The sequence below is a fragment of the Aethalodelphis obliquidens genome, unplaced genomic scaffold (assembly GCF_003676395.1).
Source record: "Aethalodelphis obliquidens isolate GAN/ISIS:26980383/991018 unplaced genomic scaffold, ASM367639v1 scaffold14, whole genome shotgun sequence".
NCBI lineage: Eukaryota > Metazoa > Chordata > Mammalia > Artiodactyla > Delphinidae > Aethalodelphis > Aethalodelphis obliquidens.
In genome coordinates, this window is record NW_020837958.1 from 33,006,553 (window position 1) to 33,026,460 (window position 19,908).

Consider the following 19,908-nt stretch of genomic DNA (forward strand, 5'->3'; position numbering starts at 1 on the left):
TTTTTTTTTTTTTTTTACCATAAACACATTTAGCTAGTTTAATAAAAATAAAAGCAATAATATCATCTGGCTAAACGTAAGAGGTAAAGTCCATGAGAATCAAGACACAGCTTTCTCTAGGGCCTTGACAGTGTCTGCCAGGGACTCATATATATGGAACTCCCCCTGAGGGTCAGGCTCTAGTTTAAACACTTTGCAAGTACCAATTCCTTTAGTCCTCATGAAAACCCTGTGAAGTGGGTACTAGTAATATGCCATTTTGCAGATGAGGAAGCTGGGGCTCAGAGAGAAATCCCAGGTCATGCAGCCAGTGTGTGGTGGGACCAGGCAGGCTGGGGGGCTCCGGAGCTAGAAACCTCCCTACCAGGCTGCCTCTCAATAAACGTTTGTTGATGAAATGGACAAACTAGAAAAGCAGCCAACACCTTTAAAGCCAGAGAAACTGTAAATAAATAAACAGTTACTATTGTTACTCTTTTATTCATCATTGTTAGTTATTATTGGCGAATGAAAAATAAACACTATTCAGAAAAGCCAGGTGGGCAAAGCATTAGATTTGAGTATGAAGAAATGGATTCCCATCCCTGCTCTACCACTTAGTGGCTGAGAGACCTTGGGCAAGTCACTTCATCTCTCTGAGCCTCAGTTTCCTCACCTGTAAAATGGACATGACAGGACCTCCCATGGTTACTGTTAAGGATTAAATGTGACATCATATATGAAAGCACCTCTGTGCTTGACATTCACTGGATACGTGTAAAAATAGGAAAAGCTACTGAGAATGGAATGAACTATGTTCAGAGCACCACCAAGCAGACCCCCATCATTTTCAACCTGCTGAATTTTAAAAATAAACTGAACAACCTATATGCATATATACTCCAACGATCTGAGGAGGAAATCAGAGTTTTTAATTGTTCTGATCCTGCCTCTAGAATATTGATTTAGGACATTTAATACCATCTCCAAATGCCAGGCTTAATTTGCATTGGGTTGGAAGCCGGGCTGCTGAGCGGTGGCTGTTGATTTTAGGCAGGGGCTTGGGAGGGCCTGCAGCCCACCTTCCTCCTGGCCCGCAGCCAGCCAAGAGCTGGCTTCACCTGGGACTCCGGCGAACTGGCTGTCTGAGGAGGCCACGTCTTTGATGGATTTTCACTGTTTGATTAAAGTGCAGCTGGGGCCTGGGGCTGAGCCGTACCTTTCGGCAAGATGTTCTTCACGGGTTGCACAAGCAGCCTGTGCTGAGGCCGTTTGGCCAGGGCAGAGCCCGGCTTTGGCCCAATCTCTCCTCACCCAGGAAGCCTGTACTTCTGCCTTTTGGAGGCCCCAGGGCTCATTTTCAGGAGCTCAAGTCTCTGGGCACTGAATCTCAATTCAAAACCATGGCTTCCGGAGGCCCAGAAGACCTGCTTTCCAAACACCCCAGGCTGCTCAGCTGTTCTCCAGCAAATGCATTCAGTGCTCTGAGCCCACCCCCAGCACTTCATTTACCATCCAGGGGGCTAGAGGAAGTCCATTCATTATAGTCTGATTCATCAAAGTCTCCTTTATTGTAATTATTATGGAAAATTTCAAATAGACCCCAAAGTGAGAGATTAGTATCACAATCCTCCATGTACCCATCATCATTCTACAATAATTGACAACTCGCGGCCACTTTTCTCTACCGACACTGCATGATTTCAAGCAAGTCCTAGACATTTGATCCTGTCATCCATAAACATTTCAGTATGTATCTCAAAAAGATAAGGACTTTTTTCCCTTTTAAGGTAACCATCCTCCCACCTGACAAATTAACAATAACTTCTTCATGTCATCAAATCTCCCGCGAATGTTTACGTTTTCCTAATTGTCTCGTAAATGACTTAGAGAAGTTGCTTTGTTTGAAGCAGGATCCCAACAAGGTTCTGGCTGCGTTTTGAATGGTACCTACGGTGTATCTGGCTTTCTCATCTTCTCTTCCCTTCAACCCCTACCTTGCACAGTGGTCCTGTGTGAGGGCTTTTGAGGCCCAGAGACACCACACACTTATATGGCCTTGGACACATAACCAAGCTCTCTCTTCAGCTTCCTCGCCTGGAAAATGGGAATAATTATAACTCCCTATCTCCTGGGGTTAATTGTGAAGATTAAAAGAAGCAGAACATGTAAAGTACGCAAACACTCAATTAATATTAGTTCTCACTGTTATTATTTTCTGAAGGACAGCAACTTTGACAGAATTCCCAAGTACAGCATCCAGGCAACCAAATACAGTTACAGGTGGGAAGAAAACCGAGCAAAAACTGATGTGACCTTCTCCATTTTTCTCAGACTTTGAGCCACTGTTCACAGTGAGGAGGTAGAATGTGCTAGTTTAGAATTAGTCTCTGGAGCCAAACTGCCAGTGTTCAAATCCCACGTCTTCCACTTGCTAGCGACAGCAAAATGATGCATGCACTTGCCAAAGCTCCTTTCCTTGCCCTCTGGGCAGACAACTCAACTATGATTCTTGGTCTCTCGTACATGTAGGTATGGCCCCATAACTGAGCTCTGACCAGTGGTGAGTGGGCAGAAGTGATATGGATGTCCATACCTGACCCATAAAAACTTCCCACTGCAGTCTTGTTCTCTTTCTCACTAGCTGGCTGATTGGTGAGGACTCAAAGAACCTGAAGGAAGGCAGAGCCATAACGGGTAAGGGGCCTAGATCCCCAAATGACCACGTGGAAGGCAATCCAATCAATAACGATGCCATCGGGTTCTGCTATAAGCAAGAAATATACTTTTATGATGTTAAGTTTCTGAGAATTGGGGGCTTATCCGTACAGCAGCTAGTGTTACCTTAAGCAGGACACCAGCCCTGACCTTGGGCAAGTTACCTGGCCTTTCTGTCCCTCACTTTCCACATCTGTAAAGGGGCAGAGATGCTAATAATATCTATGTCATGGGGTTGTTAGGAAGATCAAATAAGTTAATATATGTAAAGCCTCTACTGCATTGCCTGGCCCATAACTGCACAACGCACTTATGTAATTATTGTCACTGTTGTGTTAATATTATTATTTGAAAAGCAATGGTATATCACCAAGAATTTCCGGATTTCACTTAAATGTACACGTTTTAAATCTTTGCTAGTTTCCTGGTATAATTTTTCTTTAACAATTTGGGGTTAAAACTGTATTCCAGGGCTTCCCTGGTGGCGCAGTGGTTGAGAGTCCGCCTGCCGATGCAGGGGACACGGGTTCGTGCCCCGGTCCGGGAAGATCCCACATGCTGCGGAGTGGCTGGGCCCGTGAGCCATGGCCGCTGCGCCTGTGCGTCCGGAGCCTGTGCTCCGCAACGGGAAAGGCCACAACAGTGAGAGGCCCGCGTACCGCAAAAAAAAAAAAAAAAAAGCTATGAAAATGAAAAAAAAAAAACAAAAAACTGTATTCCAGACAAACAATTTCTAATAATGCAAGTCAGTGGTATAACAGGATGATGACAATTCGCTTCACAGGAAATATTTCAGGAATCAGTCATTCTGCAAGATGAAGAGGCACCTAGTACAAGATGCAGCATGTCTGCAGTGCTCCTCGCCAACATTTAAAAAATGGGAGGATGAGACTTCCCCGGGGTGCACCTTTCTGGGTGGCAGGCAGGGCTCTCATCATGCTCAGGACGGAGGAGAGGTGCACTGAACTCTATGGAGTTTAAAAAGTCTAAGTGCCCAAGAAGACTTACAAATGGTCAAAAAGCACATGGAAAGAGGCTCAACCTCATTAGCCACTGGGGAGATGCAAATGAAAACCACAATGAGGTACTCTTCACACCCACTGGAAGGGTTATAATCAAAAGGTCAGATAATAACCAATGTTGGTGAGGATGTAGAGACACTGGATCCCTCATACACTGCTGGTGGGAAGGTAAGATAGTGCAGCCTGGAAGTTCTTCAACATGTTAAGCACAGAGTTGGCCTATGAGCCAGCAATGCCACACTCCTAGGTATATACCCGAGAGAAATGAAAACACAAGTCCACACAAAAACTTGTACGTGAAAATTGATAGCCATGTTATTCATAATAGCCAAAAAGTACAAACCATTCAAATGTCCATCAACTGAGGAAAGGATAAACAAAATGTGGTGTATCTATATAACAGATATTCAACATTGGTCAGCCATAAAAAGGAATTAAGTACCGATACAAGCTACAACATGGATGGACTTCGAAAATACTACGCTAAGTGAAAAAATTCAGTCACAAAAGACCACATATCACAGGATTCCTTTTATACGAAATGTCCAGAATAGGTAAATCTAGAGAGACAGATTGGTTACTTGGAGGTAAGGGAATGGGGAGGGGAGAGTACAGGCTTTCTCTTTAGGGTGGTGAGAACATTCTAAAGTTGGTCGTGTCGAGGGTTGTACAACTTTGAATATATTAAAAAATACTGAATTTTCCTGCTCAAACGGCTGAACTGTATCTCAATAAAGCTGCAATATTTTTTTTAAAAGTACCCACTCCTCTATACGGATCAGACCACCTCTCCTCTGGACTCCAGCTGCCATCAGAAATCAGAGCACGTTCGCACCTCATCAGAAGCCTTTGAGAATTATGTGCCCTGTGTTACAATCCAGGTCTGTCCCTGTGCACAAGTGACAACGCCATGACCCCCATATGCTAACGAGTCTGAAACTCAGGTGAGAGGTCACGGCTGGAAGTGTAGCTTGGGGAGTTACCAGCACATCCAGGTAGCAGATGAAATTGTCATCCACACTCCCATGTAAACTGATAACCCGACATAACTGTCCAACCCTAGCGATACAAGCAAGGTGTTTTTTGGTTTTCGTTTTCTATTTTTTGTCCACATAAGAGCATAAGCTAGACCATGAACCACATGTCCCAGAACCAGAAATAATGAAAGGGCTAGGTAGCTGGGAGCCCAAATTACTTAAATTGATGTCATATCATTTGAAAAGTGACATTCAAGCCTTACAAACTGAAGGACAATTGCTATCTATCTAATTCATGGCCCTGGACTCCTGTTTCCCACCTGCTCCAACACCAATTTAAGCAATTCTGAACTTTGATCTCCGAGGCAGAATGTCTCAGATTTATTGAAGTGTCGGGTCCCAACTGTGCTAACATCCACCCCTGGCAGGGCCATTACCAGGTGTGAAATCTGGGTGCCCCTCACCCCCGCCAAGTTCGGCACGGCGACAATCAGAAGGAACAAATCAACTTGCCTCTGCCTAGTCATCGTGGGAGCCTTGTAATTTACCGTAATGACAGGCATGGAGGAAAAGCAGGTGAAGAGATCGTTCTGTTCTCCAGGCCCTTGCCCATGTGCTGGAGGGGTTACTAAGCCCTGCAACCCTCAGCGAAGAGGCAGCTGCTGCTCCTCGCGAGGGGCTGTTTCGGGACTTGCCTGTATCCTGAGTTGCTTTCAAATGGAATTGCGCTACCCTTCTTCTGTGTTTTGTAGACAGCACCCAAACTGTCGGTTCCTCCTGCCCCTGTTTCTCCCAACTGTCATCATTAACCACCTGTCATCTGCAGGTCTGTCCCCCAGGGCTGGGAGCCCTGGATAGCTCCGCCTTTCGATAAACCAGAAACACCCCTCTCCACTGAAAGGAAAGTTTATTTCCAGGCCTGGAGTGTAGGGGAGGCTGAGCGAGACGAGACCCAGGCTTCCCATGAGCCTTGGCAGCCTCCCCTCCTACCTCCACTCTGGGGGGCCAGGGAATCCCGAGTCCACACTGAGCCTTAGCCTGCCCCTGCTCCTTTCCTCCTCCGCTAGGGTCCTGACTTGCCTGCTAGGTTCTGCCAGCTTCTGTCCCCAGGACCCTGAATCTCAGACCCCGGCTGCACTTAGATGAGCCTCCCTGATTCAGGACTCAGACACCCAAAAGGTGCCAGGGATCCCTGCACCCTGCCATCTCGGTGCCCACGGACCAGGAGTGCCCTTGCCCCCGAAACTGGGTGACTGGTGTTGCAGACCCTCTTCTTGAACTCCTCTCTCACTTCCCTGCCCCACAGGATGCATTTTCCCTCCCAGCAGGCCCCACAGCCAAAGCCATGCCGGCCAAGACAAAAACTGCTTTAGGAAGAATTGTTTTGAATTGAAAAGTCAATGTAATACTGCAATTGGCAGATTATTCTACCGATGAACGTTTCCTAGAAAGAAACAAGTGCAGAGCCTGGCTCCACCGAGCCCTGTGGTATAGTCTCGGGAGCTCTGAGACCTTGGGTTTACATCATTGAGGGAGCAGACACAGGCCGGCAGCCTTGCCCATCTGCCATCCAACATCATCAGCCCCAGGAGATCTGCTGCATCATCCCCAGCTCCTCAGGGTCAGGCTGCGTTTTTCACAGCCTAGAAGAGGGGAGTTGCCTCTGGATTTTAAAAGAAATAAGGGAATGAGTGAAGAGAAACGGGATGTGACTCAGCGATGAAATAAATGCCCGCAATACATCACTCCTAGGGAGGGGATCTGCCTCCACAAGTGATTCCCCAGAAATACTCCCTGGGGTGCTGGGTGTGATAATTACATGCTCCAGCTGGCTCTGATCCATTCTCAGGAGATGAAATGGGACACCTGACTACTGCCTCCTAAGTAGGTTGAGGAAACTGAGCCCCAGAGGCATCAGCCCTGCCCACTCTGTCAAAATCCAACCTGAAACTCAGAAGGCTCCCGAATTCCGTCCCTTCTCTTGTCAGCCTGTGGGGTTCCTCCTCTGGCTTCAAGACCCAGCTTGAAAGCACCACATCGCCTAAGGGGCCCTTCACCCCTGAGATCCAGATTTGTCTGCTGTGGCACTCAGCCCCCTGTCTTGCGATTACCTCCCATTTGTCTGTGGTTACCGACTTGTGGGGCAAGTCCAAGAATTCAGAGGTTAGGAGATGGGAGGAAGTGATCAAGGGAAGGAGGGGCTTCTTGAACAAACCTCCACTGGGTCTTACATGCGCCTGGTGAGAACTCAGAGTGACAAAGGGTGGCAGCTGTGACTTCAAGGATGATTATTGCCAAGGCGGACACACCTTGGGTCCTGTTATAGACCAGGCCATGGAAGGGTGAAGAATGGCCATGAGAGGATGTTCTGAAATGAAGACCTGCCTGTACTAGAGCTTACTTTGCACGTATCAGTGGCCAGGATGGAAATCTGTGCTCTCCTGACCCATTCATTTCCCATCCTACCCCACCCCACAGGTGACCTGGTCCTGCCAGAACAGAAACTTTCAGCCTAACAATGTTGGTTTTACTTTGAAACAACCTACCAGGAAGACCACCCAGACCCAAAAGCAGTCATGTCTCCTGGTTATCAATTATAAAATATTGATAGTAAGCAAGCCAACTGTTACCCTTTGACCCTATAATTGTACTTCTGGAGCTCTAGTCAAAAAAAAATTACTCTGAATATTTAAAAAAAACAACAACACTTTAGGCATTATTTGTAGAAAAATTTTTAAAAGCACCAAAAGAAATGGTTAAGTAAACAATAGGACATTCACTCGGTGGAATATTATGCACCAATAAAAAGTATGTTTAATTAAAAACTATAATAACATGAAAACTATTTACATTATAATAAATGAAAATAAAGATACAGAATTTTTATCTATATAATATACATGGTATAATTACAATTATAAAAAAAGAAAAGTTATAAAGAAGGAAAAAGGAGAAAAAAAAAACCACCCCAAATCCTAATAGTGATTGCCTTTGGGAATTGGAACATTGCATGATTGTTTTCTCTTTATATTTTCCCATAAATCCCATAAGTATAGGTTAATTTTATAATGGGGAAGAAAAAACAACTTTTATTTAAAAAGTCAGGAGCTAAGTGATTTGGTTCATTCTTCCTTCCCCCAGGAGAGTGTGCAGTAGTTAAGACTATTTCTGTTTAAACTGATGAAGTTCACTGCTTCTTCCATCCATGGCCTAACATTTCCCTAAGGCTGGTTTGAAGGGAAGCCAATGACACTAGTCACAAAGTTGGTTTTTCTAAGGCTGCGGCAGGTGGGTATGTTCGGAGCAAACAGAATGATCACTTAGTCAATGCTAGGAGAACCAGATTGTAAGCGAGTGCTAGAGGGCTCCCACCCCACACAGATATTCTTCCCGGGCCTGACAAGGAGGCAGCGACCATGAACAGGAGCGAGGCGGAGCTCAGGGGGGCCTGGCATCAGCCACCCTCTGCTTTGGGAGGTTCTTTTTCTTGGTGGGCTGGAGTGGGGAGAGTTGTAGTGATGGAGCTCCCTTGCTGGGAAGTAACAATCGTGGCCGGGCTCTGGCCGATTTTCAGATTTCCTTAGTTCTGCACTTAGTGAGTAAATGAAGCTGAGAGAGGCAAGAAGGGATAAACGGGGCGGGGGAACAGGGCCAACTTGGAGGAACGAAAGGGATTCTGAATCTCTCTTGTAGAGTTCCATCTGCACGTTTCTCTTGTCTCCCCCAAACCTTGCAATTAGGCTACTCCACCTCCGTCCTTCTTCATTGAAGCACTTTAACATGAACGTGTGCAATGCCATTTCCACAAATGAAAACAAAGAATGCTGGCCTTGTCCCACCCTTGGCCAGTGGGCTTCCTCTCAGGCGCTCTGCTGCCGCTGCCCAATCCGCGCCCACAGATTCTAGGACCCACACCTCTGGTCTCTGGCGGCCTTTGTGTGTTTGTCAAATAACAGAGCTAAGTGATAATGTCTTCCCACAAAGAGATTCCTGAGGGGAGGGGGGAGGCAGTTTTCTAAGCCACACACACACACACACACACACACACACAGCCAGAAGCGAGGCCTGGATGGAATCAAGGCCCCAGAAGAGTCATCGAAGCTTAGAGCAGAGTTCGAAGTAACCTGGGCATCTTATCCCCACTGACCTTTCTGGCACTTAAATACTGCTTTGCAGAGCACCTGTTAAGTGCCGATGCTATGCTAGGCACCTGGGATACAATGTGAACAGAACAAAGACAACTTCTGTCCTCTGGAGTCTACAGGGAAGATGGAAAAGAAAGGATGAGGCCATCTTGTCCCAGGGGCCCTGGTCCTCAGGCAAAGCCCTCATTTGAATTTCCTACTGACTGCAGGCTACAGAACATATTGAATATGTAAGAGAATGTTTACATCTTTTTTTAAGGTATTTTATTTTTATTTTTAAAAGTATTTTTAAAGCCTTTTATTATTAAAATTGTTGTAGCGCTTTCCTCAACTGTGTTCCTTTTCCCATGGCAGTAAGTGGAGATTTTAGATGCTTACACATGTTTACATAAGGATTTCATCTCTCCTCCTGTACTAATGGCTAAAATATAATTATGAGCTGTGCTTGTAAACCAAATGGAGATATTCCATGAGACAAGGAGACCGATTCCTAATATGGAGGTGTCCTTGGGCCGCAGCCCACTTATCCTGGTTTCCATCTCCTCCTCCCGACACAGAGGTGCCTTCATTAGTGGAGGAAAGAAAGAGGTCTTTGTGATGATGTCACTCCCAGACCACCCTACACAGACAATAAAACTGAATTTGAGAGAAGCCTGGTGAAATGAGAGCTCCGAAGTCATAGAATACCAGAGCTGCAAGGGCCCTGAAAGGTTACTTAGCCTAATCGCCTGATGTTAGAAACGGGCAAAGGGGAAGAGACTTGTCTAAGGTTACATAACTGGGCTGTTTTCACCAAGGTAAATACGGGGAAATTCATTCCATAGAAACTGCAATATCATTATGTGTTAAATACTATGCCAGGCAGGAGGGGCACAGGAGGAGAACTCTCATCAGAATGTGACATGCACAGCCACATGGCAGCACAGAAGGAAGCGTCTTCCCACAAAGGGAAGCGTCTCACTCTTCCTAGGGGAGCTACAGAAGGCATCAAGCAGGACGGGATATCTGAGTTGGGTCTCAATGATTGAACAGGAGTTTGTTGCAGAGAGAAGGGAAGAAGGTCATTCCAGAAACATGGAACCACATGTCTAAAGGTGAAAACACGTGGAAGAACATGATGTGTTTGGGGAATGAAGAGCATTTTCGTATAGCTAAAATGGAGGCTTCTTGAAAGGGATATAATGGAGACTAGACCAAAAGGGCAGACCACGGGGCTTCCCTGGTGGCGCAGTGGTTGGGAGTCCGCCTGCCGATGCAGGCGACACAGCTTCGTGTCCCGGTCTGGGAGGATCCCACATGCCGCGGAGCGGTTGGACCCGTGAGCCATGGCCGCTGAGCCTGCGCGTCCGGAGCCTGTGCTCCGCAGCAGGAGAGGCCACAACAGTGAGAGGCCCGCGTACCGCCAAAAAAAAAAAAAAAAAAAAAAAGGCAGACCACGGAAAAACTGTGAAGGACTTAACACCACGCTAAGAAGTTTGCTGGGGAGATGTTATCTCGGTGCTTAATAAAACCACATATCGGCAAAAGGATGAAGGGTGGGTTGAACAAAAAAGGACCAAAGCTAGGGAGACTAGTAGGGTGGATACGGCAATACTTCAGGTGGAAAATAAAGACGCTAAAGATTAATAAAATAAGCAATCCCAAAGAAGACAAAGAGCACTCATGAGGCCTGCATTAAGGCAGCAATATTTAGATGGCAGAATTAGCAGGACCTCGTGAGAGATGATTGGCTGTGGGGATGAAACAGAGCAGGGATGGGCGAACTACTGCCCAAGGCCATATCCAGCCTCCATCCATTTTTGCACAGCCCCAGTACTAGGAACGGTTTTCATATTTTACAAGTGACTGAAAAAGAACAAAAGAAAAAGAATATTTTGTGACATATTAAAATTATGTGAAATTCAAACTTCAGTGTCCATAAGTACAGTTTCATTGGAACACAGCCAGGCTGGTTCATCTGCCTATCGTCTGTGGCCTCAAGGGCAGAGCTGTGTAGAGGCCAGAGGGCCAGCAAAGTCTAAAATATTTACTACCTGCCTCTTTGAAAAAAGTTGCTGACCTCTGAAACAGAGGACAACTGCAACATTTCCACCTTAGGCAGCTGGTGGGATGGTGGAAGAGGAGAAGCAGATTTGGGCAAGTGAGACAAATAATAATTCCATTACAGGCATGCTGAATCTGAGGGTCCCGTGACACATCCAGGAGACAGTGGAAAGATGTATCTGGATACAAGATCTGGATTTGAGATGTGATAATCCATGGAGAGGAAAACAGAATGAGAGGGCAAAGCAGGTGAAGTCAGGACCCCGGGAAATGCTGCTGAGAGGTAAACAAATAACAGAAGCTCGAGAAGGAGTCCAAAAAAAATAGACACAGGGAACAATTCAGTGTGGATAAGATCAAGGGAGAAGAGAATTTTAAGAAATTTTAAGAAAGAAAAAGTTGAGGGACTTTTAAGAAATTTTAAGAAAGAAAAAGTTGAGGGACTTCCCTGGTGGCACAGTGGTTAAGAATCCGCCTGCCAATGCAGGGAACATGGGTTCTATCCCTGGTCTGGGAAGATCCCACATGCCGTGGAGCAACTAAGCCCATCTGCCACAACTACTGAGCCTGTGCTCTAGAGCCCGCGAGCCACAACTACTGAGCCCGCACGCCTAGAGCCTGTGCTCTGCAACAAAGAGAAGCCACCACAATGAGAAGCCCATGCACCACAATGAAGAGTAGCCCCCGCTCGCCACAACTAGAGAAAGCCTGTGCATAGCAACGAAGACCCAATGCAGCCATAAACAAACAAACAAACAAATAAGTAAATTTATAAAAAGAAAAAGTTGAATAATACGAACGCCACCAAGAGCCCAAGTGGAGTGATGATTGAAAAGGAGACTGGATTCTGGAGAATTTAGCCAGTGAAGTGTAAATCTTGGGAACAGAATAAATTCTTCAATCGACTTCCAGGAGTCCACACTCTCCCACTTCCCCTCCTATCACACTGGTCACTCCTGTCCAGCCTCTCTCGCTGGTTCCCCCTCATCTCCCAATTTCTAAATGTTGGAAAGTCCATGAACCTCTTCTACGTCCTATACTCCTTCCTTGATGATCTCCTTCAGTCTCATGGCTTTAAGTACACCTACACACAGAGGTGTCTCCAGCCCAGAACCCTCCCCTGAGCTAGATTCCTAGAACCAACTGCGAACTCAATATGGCCCCGGGAAGTCCAGGAGGCACCTCTAACTAAACAGGTCCAAAAGAGAGTCCTGCTCTTTCTCCCCACATTAGCTCTTCCTGTAGAATTCTCCAACTCAGTTAACAACAATTCCATCTTTGGGTTTGTTCAAACCCAAACCCTGGAGTCATCTTGATTCTACTCTCTCACCTTCCATCCGATATTTCAACAGATCCTATCCACGGTATCTTCAAACTATATCCAGAACTGAACGCTCACCCCTCCACTGCTACCGCTCAGTGCCAGACCACCTCTGTCTCTCACCTGGATCACTACAGTGGCCTCCTAACTCACCTCCCTGTTTCCACTCCTGCCCCCCTCAGCCACTTACCACCATCAGAGCAAGCGTGATCACATTATTCCTCGGCACAAAACTTCCCGCGTCCCTCTGAGTAAAGGCCCCAGGCTTACGATGGCCTCCAGAACACTACACAGCTGTCCCCTCACTCTAATTACCCCTGAGATCTCACCACCTTCCACAGTTGTCCTCAAGACACCAGGCCCACTCCCGCCTCAGGGTCTTTGAATCTGCCATTCCCTCTACCTGCAGTGTTCTTCTCCAAGATACACATACTGTGCTCCCTCACTTCCTCGGGACCTTACCCAAGTAAACCCTTCTCGGTGAGGCCTTCTCTAGCCACCCTATTTAAAACTGTCAACCATCCCTCCTCCCTCACTCCACAACGCTCCATTTCCCCCTTCCCTGCTTTATTTCGCTCTAGAGCACTTATCACTACTCTAATACAATATGTACATTTTACCAATTAATCTTGTCTTTTCTACTAGAGGCAAGCTCATGAAGGCAGGGATGTTTGTCTGTTTGTTCCCTGCCATATCCCAGCACCTAACACAGTGCCTGTCACATGGCAGGCAACTCAATAAATAACTGGTGAAAGAATGGGAATAGCGGATCAGCAAGTGACTAGGAGCTCAGAAAGGGGAAGCCAGTGCAGACAACTTTTCCAAGGCCTCTGGTGAGCAACTAAGAGGAAACCAGCATCGGGAGTGTCTACAAATGGCAAAGCCTCAAGCATATTTGCAGATGTTAAGGTGCTAGAGCAGCATGAAAAAGATCGGGGATATGAGAAAAACGATATGGCTATGCCAAGTCTGGCAAGAAGTGGAAGTGAAGGGCCTCATGAGCAAGGGAAGAAAGGACCTCCTCGGAGGGGACTAAGAGAGGGAGGGGACAGGAAAGGACAGGTGTAGATACAGATGGGACTGGCGGGTGGGGGGGGGTGAAGAAAATTTGAACAAGTTCATACCTGGCACTTAATTTTCTATCTCAAGGTCTGGGGAAGAGCTTGAGTGACAAGGGTTTCAACATGGCACTTTGGAAAATGAAGATGCAAGCTGATTAGGAGAGAAGGATTGCTCAGCAATGCTGAGGCTTCTGCTCACTCTAGAAACCATAAATCTATTGCAGAATTTAGGGATTTCCCCCAGTTACACGGGACAGCCAATGAGAACCAAAATGGTACACTTTGGGCACCAGACAAAATGTAAAAACTCTGAGGGATGATAAATAAGTGGTTAAAATATAGGAATAACCATTGCTGCAGGCCTAATTTAGGACACCTTCAGCTGGGAGATACAATTCAAGATGACATTCCTGGAAAGAGCAAGTCGTGAAGACAGATTTGGAGGAAGGCAGGTGAAAAGCGGCCCTTTGGCAAGTAGACTCTGAAAGGCTAGTCTAAGAACTACACAGCATAAATGGGGACTGGAAACCCAAAACGAGAAGATCCACAGAGGAAAAACAAAAGCTACCTAGCTACGACTCATGAGAATGGGACCAGATATTTGTAAATGCTGAAATGTGACATCTTGGGAAACAGGATGATCTGACTTGCAAAGAAAGATCCCTCATTTCTAAAGGACCAAAAGAGTGCTACACAGGCTTCATACTGTCGTGTGAAGCTTTTTGCAGAACCTGCAGAATCTTCTTGCAGTCCATGATGAAAAGACTATTTCAAATTTGAAAGACTATTTAAAACTGAGCCGTCAATTTTAATAGCTTCCATTATTTGTGCCATGCTTTGTCTCATTTAAGCCTCACAACCTCCATGTAAGGAAGGAATTTTTATTCCCATTTTATGGATGAAAAAACAGAGGTTTCGAAGCATTGAGGAACTTGTCCGAAGTCATAGCAATAAATAGCCAGACCAGAAATCAAGCCCAAATATGTCTGGTCCCAAAGACCATGCTTTTAGCCTCTATTCTCTCTTGCCTCCCTCATGCTATTTTTTTCTTATGAAACACAGGAATGATCATTAGTTTTACTATATTCTTATGAGACTGCCAGTCATTCTATGATATGTTAGTAGGTATTCTTAGGAAAACATACTTTTAATATGAAATTATTGACCTAAATATTCTAACATGTATCTGACTGTGAGACACAACAGGTTTCAAGTGAATGAATGGGAGTCCTTGGGCCCAGGAGAATTCTACGCCAAAGCACTGGGGAAATCTGTGGATAGACCAGCGTCCATGATCTTGAGGAATCATGAAGAATGGGAGGTTCCAGAACACTAGGAGGAACATGGAAGAAGGCAGTCTCTGCAAAGCACAGAGCTGTGAGTTTATGCAGGATCCGGAGCAAGACCTAGCCTTATTGCTACTGAAGAGATGGTTAGTGGGCCCTTGACAGGGAAAGCACCGATCACTGAGATCCAGCACGTGCTCGCCAAGAGCAGGTCATTGCAGACCAACCCCACTGCCGTCTTTGACTTTGCAGGACCACCCCGTGTAGCAGCAAGCGGCTATAGCTGGGTGACGGCATCCCTTTAGAAGAAGCACATGCTCTTCCATTCACCCCCTTACTTCCCCTGGATTAGCTAACAGACTGAATAACAGAATCAGGACTTAACAGTTAAGTACTATAACAAGGATAAAAATAAGATCTTGCCCTTGGTTTCAAAAACCCAACTGAGCCAATCCAAGATAGGGAAGGGAATGATTTAGGAGCAACAAACATTAAAATGTCTTTGAGTGACCTGGTAGCAAGCTCAGAGATAGCCGTGATGTTGCTGGCAGGATAAAGGAAAGCAGCCTCAGCTGCATTAATAGAATGTGGTGTCTCTGCTAGAACAAAGGAGGTGACAGCCCTGTCCTCATGGACCGGACTACCACCATACTGTGTTGACTTCTGGGCAGCTCACTTTGAGAGTCTGCTAGTTATTCTCCGTTTCTCAACACTCCCACTATGATCTACTCTCTGCATTGCTCTGCGCCCTAAGGGAGCTGACCCCGACGTATTGCATCACCCAGATTCCCTTGCCCTGGTGACTTCCCACGGGGTCTGGCCAATGGGAAGAACCAGCAAGAGGTTCAAGGGCAAGAAGAGAGAGAACATGCAAGTACCTCTTGCGCCACTGTCTCCCTGCTCCATCTCCACATTTCCGACAGTGGCTGTGTCCCTCTACAGCTACAGTTCCTATCAGGCAGCGCCCCTTCCAGAGCTCCAGCTCTCAGTGGGTTGCGGTTTGCTCCCCTGGCCCTTCAGGCCTAGGGGTGGTAATGGCTTCCCCTTGGTGGTAACTCCTAGCTGTCTCAGCATCCTTCTGGGTTCTCTTCACCCTGCCCACATCTCTGTAAACAGTCCCTTCACCACATTATTTTTAAAATCCCAACTAATGTGCCCTTCTGTTTCTTGCACAGACCCTGACTGAAACTGAAAAGACAGGATACCAGGGGGCCATGAAGCTCATCTGTGAGGACCAGCTACTGGAACAGAGGATGTTTGGACTGATCAAGGGGCTCCACAAAACAGGCTGGTCCACTTGGAGAAAGTGAAGAGCCACCGTCCCACTCGTTCTCCTGGCTGCATGAACAGAATAGTAGTACATACAGAGAGACCACCTTTGAGCTCAATATAAAGTAAACTTTTCTAAAGAGCTGGCAAAGTGGGGTGAGCACTTCTGGTAGGTCATGAGCTTCAGTAATTCTCAGGTGCCCAGTCTCAAGCTGGAGAGCCCATATCGGGAACACTGTAGGAAAAAGTTACAGGGATACCTAGGAAAAGACTCTCCAATCCAGGGTTTCACAATTTGTTACCAACTACACACTACTCACACAACGGTTTTCCGAAATAAGCACACTGGAGGGAGGGCAGGGACATTTTTGGGGATATGTTTTGCTGCTTCTCAATTCAATATAGAGAATAGAAGTCTAGTTCTTTGTATCAAACTTGATAATTCTCAACACTGAGTTCTTTTTCATGCTTTAAGATAACTCAGGAACATGAAACTTATTTTACATATCATCATCACAAACTTAAAAATGTTTATTCCCAAACCACTGAAGTCTATGAAAATAAAAAAATTTTTTAACTAAGCATCTTCTACCTACACACCAGTCACTAGCCCTTTTTCCGACTGTCACCTCATTATTCAAAATAAAAATCAGGATGCTACAAATAAATGGTGGAGAGGATGTGAAGAAAAGGGAACCCTTGTCTACTGTTGGTGGGAATGTAAATTGGTGCAGCCACTTTGGAAAACAGTATGGAGGGTCCTTAAAAAACTAAAAATAGAACTATCATATGACCCAGCAATTCCACTCCTGGGTATATATCTGGAAAAGATGAAAACTCTAATTCAAAAAGATACATGTACCCTAATGTTCATAGCAGCACTATTTACGATAGCCAAGATGTGGAAGCAACCCAAGTGCCTATCAATAGATGACGGGATTAATAAGATGTGGTGTAAGAGAAAAACAAATACCGTATGCTAACACATATATATGGAATCTAAAAAAAAAAAAAAAAGGTTCTAATGAACCCAGGGGCAGGACAGGAATAAAAATGCAGACGTAGAGAATGCACTTGAGGACACGGGGAGGGGGAAGAGTAAGATGGGACAAAGTGAGAGAGTACCACTGACATATATACACTACCAAATGTAAAACAGATAGCTAGTGGGAAGCAGCCGCATAGCACAGGGAGATCAGCTCAGGGCTTTGTGACCACCTAGAGGGGTGGGATAGGGAGGGGGGGAGGGAGACGCAAGAGGGAGGAGATATGGGGATATATGTATACGTACAGCTGATTCACTTTGTTATACAGCAGAAACTAACACAACATTGTAAAGCAACTATACTCCAATAAAGGTGTTTAAAAAAAATAGATGTGGTGCATATATATATATATATATATATATATATATAGTGGAATATTACTCAGCCATAAAAAAGGAACACTGCCATTTGCAGCAACATGGATGGACCTAGAGAATATTAGGCTTAGTGAATTAAGCCAGACAAAGGCAAATACCGTATGATATCACTTATATGTGGAATCTAAAAAAATAATACAAATGAATGTATATGCAAAGCAGAAACAGACTCACAGACATAGAAAACAAACTTGTGGTTATCAAAGGAAAGAGAGAAGCAGGGAGGGACAAGTTAGGGGTGTGAGATTACAGATACAAACTATTATATATAAAGTAGATACGCAACAAGGATATACTGTATAGCACAGGGAATTATACCCATTATCTTGTAATAATCTGCAAAAAATACTGAATCGCTATGCAGTACACCTGAAACAAACACAATATTGTAAATCAACTATACTTCAATTAAAAAAAAAAGGATGCAAAATCTGCCCATGGGACAAAATATTTTACATGTAAACTGTCCTGGAAAAAAATAAGATCACCTCAATTCACCCTGGTGAGAAAAAGGAAATGGTTTTTGCGAGAGCCCTTAACTCTTGAGTTCACAGAAGGGTCAGATCAGATCCCAGTATGCTACAAGTGTGTGTGTCTAATCGAGGTTTTCTCCTTGGGTGTGAGTTTATCATTTATCACAAGGCGGGACTGCTAGGACTGCCACCTCTCCACTCATTCGTTCGACAAACATTTGGTGTTGATCTACACATTAATAGAGCCCTGCTGGGCCCTGGGGACGGACGAGAGACCCAGAGGCCAAGGCTGCTACCGTACACTTCAGCAGGTCTAGGAAATGAGCTGATTTCAAAGACCAATGAAGGCAAAGAGTGAGAATGACGGCGCCCAGAAAAGTTTCAGAAGAAACTTGGAAACTGCCAGCCTTCGGCGCGAAGAAGGCGGGGACTTGGGGCCCAGGGGAGGACGCCGCCTCCGGGCTGGCGGGCCCGGCCGCCTCCTCGGCCCCCGGCCCAGCGCGGGCGTCGCCTGGTTGCAGGCCCGAGTCGCCGCACCCGATCGCCGCGGGGCCCAGGAGGGCAGCGCCCGGGCGACCCAGAGCAGGGCTGCGGCGAGGCCCGGCCCCATGAGACATTCCCGGGCAGCGCGCGCCCACACCGCCGCGCGCCCCGCTCCCCGGCGCCGGGCACCCGCGGCGCGCTCCCGCCCTGCCCGAGGAGCCCCGGCCCCTCGGCCCCCCGCCCGGCAGCTCGCCGGCCCGGGCCGCACTCACCCTCCTTGGCTTTCTTCCTCCGGGCCAGAGTTCCTCCGAGTTTCCCCAAGAAGGAGTCATCTTTCTTCCGGGACGGGGGCGACTTGGGAGTGGGGGACTTGGGGACAGACGGCGACTTCTGCGGGGAGGTGGCCATGGCGACGAAGCGGGCAGCCGCGGGCCGGTCGGGACGCGGAGCGGGCGCCGGGCGGACGCGGCGGGCGCGGCGGGACTGAGGCTGCGGCTTTCCAAACGGAAGCGGAATTATTCCAAGCATTTGAGGCAGCTCACGCTCGCCTTTCCCTTCCCTCTCTCCCTCCCTCGCGCCGCCCTCCGCCCTGAAAGGAGCTGCGCGCTCGGGGCCCGCGCCCCGCTGCTGCCCGGAGCAGGGAGGATGCCCCAGATCTGCCCCTTGCAGGACGTGCGGCCTTACCTGTTTCGGTGGGTATGACCCTCTCAGCCTGGGAGCCCTGGAGCCTGGAGGCCGTACTTGCCCCGGCTCCGCACTCAGCAGAGTTCCTCGCTCCAACCCAGGGTTCAGTGATTGCTGAACTGAACCCACCTGCTACTCTGTCTCCCGCTGATTTGGCCCGGCTGCTGGGTGAGGAGCTCGCTCCTCCCCTGCATTTCAAACTGTAGTTATTAGGCCCGTGTCTTGTGCCCATGAAAGAGTGAGCCTGCTCAGGAAGAAATAGAGGGAACCAAAATGTGTTCGGGCCCCACCAGCTGGACACATCCAGCTGTTCCTGCACTTATCCATGACTGTCAACCTCCTCTACACCTCCAACCAAGAGTGAGAAGTTTGAAGTTCATGAGTACAGGCCAACACCTAGAGACATCTGTGTTTCTAGCAGCTCAATGGCTTGTACAAAGGAGGATCCCAAATGTAGGTGGAAACATGAATGGGAAGGTACGGCCATCGGCTCCTGTGGGAACCGCCTCTCCACCCCTCCCCCACCCCCAACTTATCTTACCTTAAATAAAAGCAACAGAGTGACAGGGGAGTGGCACAAAAGCCAGCATTTCAAGGACTCATGCTGGAAATGATTAAAAGGCACATTTTACTGTGCTTGGCCACTTGAGGTTCTCACTTGGGCTCCCCTGGCTGTCTTCGGGTCTCTTTTTCACACACACACACACACACACATACACTCACACAACCCCTTGGCAACTGTGTTTCCTCCAAGTAGCTACAGCTGATTGACCCTGAGTGATCACCTGACCCAAAGGGCCCTAATGCTTGACTGGAGAGCAGCCAATCAGATAGTCTCCATCAAGAATCTAAGCTAGAGACAGTTGTCAGAAGTCCAGCACTTAGCGATGATAATGCAGACTCAAGACTGGGGGGGTCCATTTTTAGCCACAGGCCTGCCGATGAGTAGAGAAACAAAACAATGGAGCAACGAAGTGTGCTCAAGAAGCCTTGTGGTCTGAGTAATGAAAAACCATGCGAGTAG

The 19,908-nt window shown here is 46.9% G+C and overlaps 1 protein-coding gene across 1 annotated transcript in view; it reads right to left on the bottom strand.

The window, feature by feature from the left end:
• The window catches only part of PARVA (parvin alpha), a 181,791-nt gene extending 162,781 nt beyond the window's left edge, over positions 1 to 19,010 (bottom strand). The window contains exons 1-2 of the mRNA XM_027115356.1: positions 18,885 to 19,010; positions 18,473 to 18,695 (exon numbers count right to left, since the gene is read on the bottom strand). Of these exons, the coding sequence (XP_026971157.1) occupies positions 18,473 to 18,608 (136 nt within the window). The 5' untranslated portion in view covers positions 18,609 to 18,695; positions 18,885 to 19,010. The remainder of the gene's footprint in view (positions 1 to 18,472; positions 18,696 to 18,884) is intronic.
• Between the last annotated feature and the right edge of the window lie 898 nt (positions 19,011 to 19,908).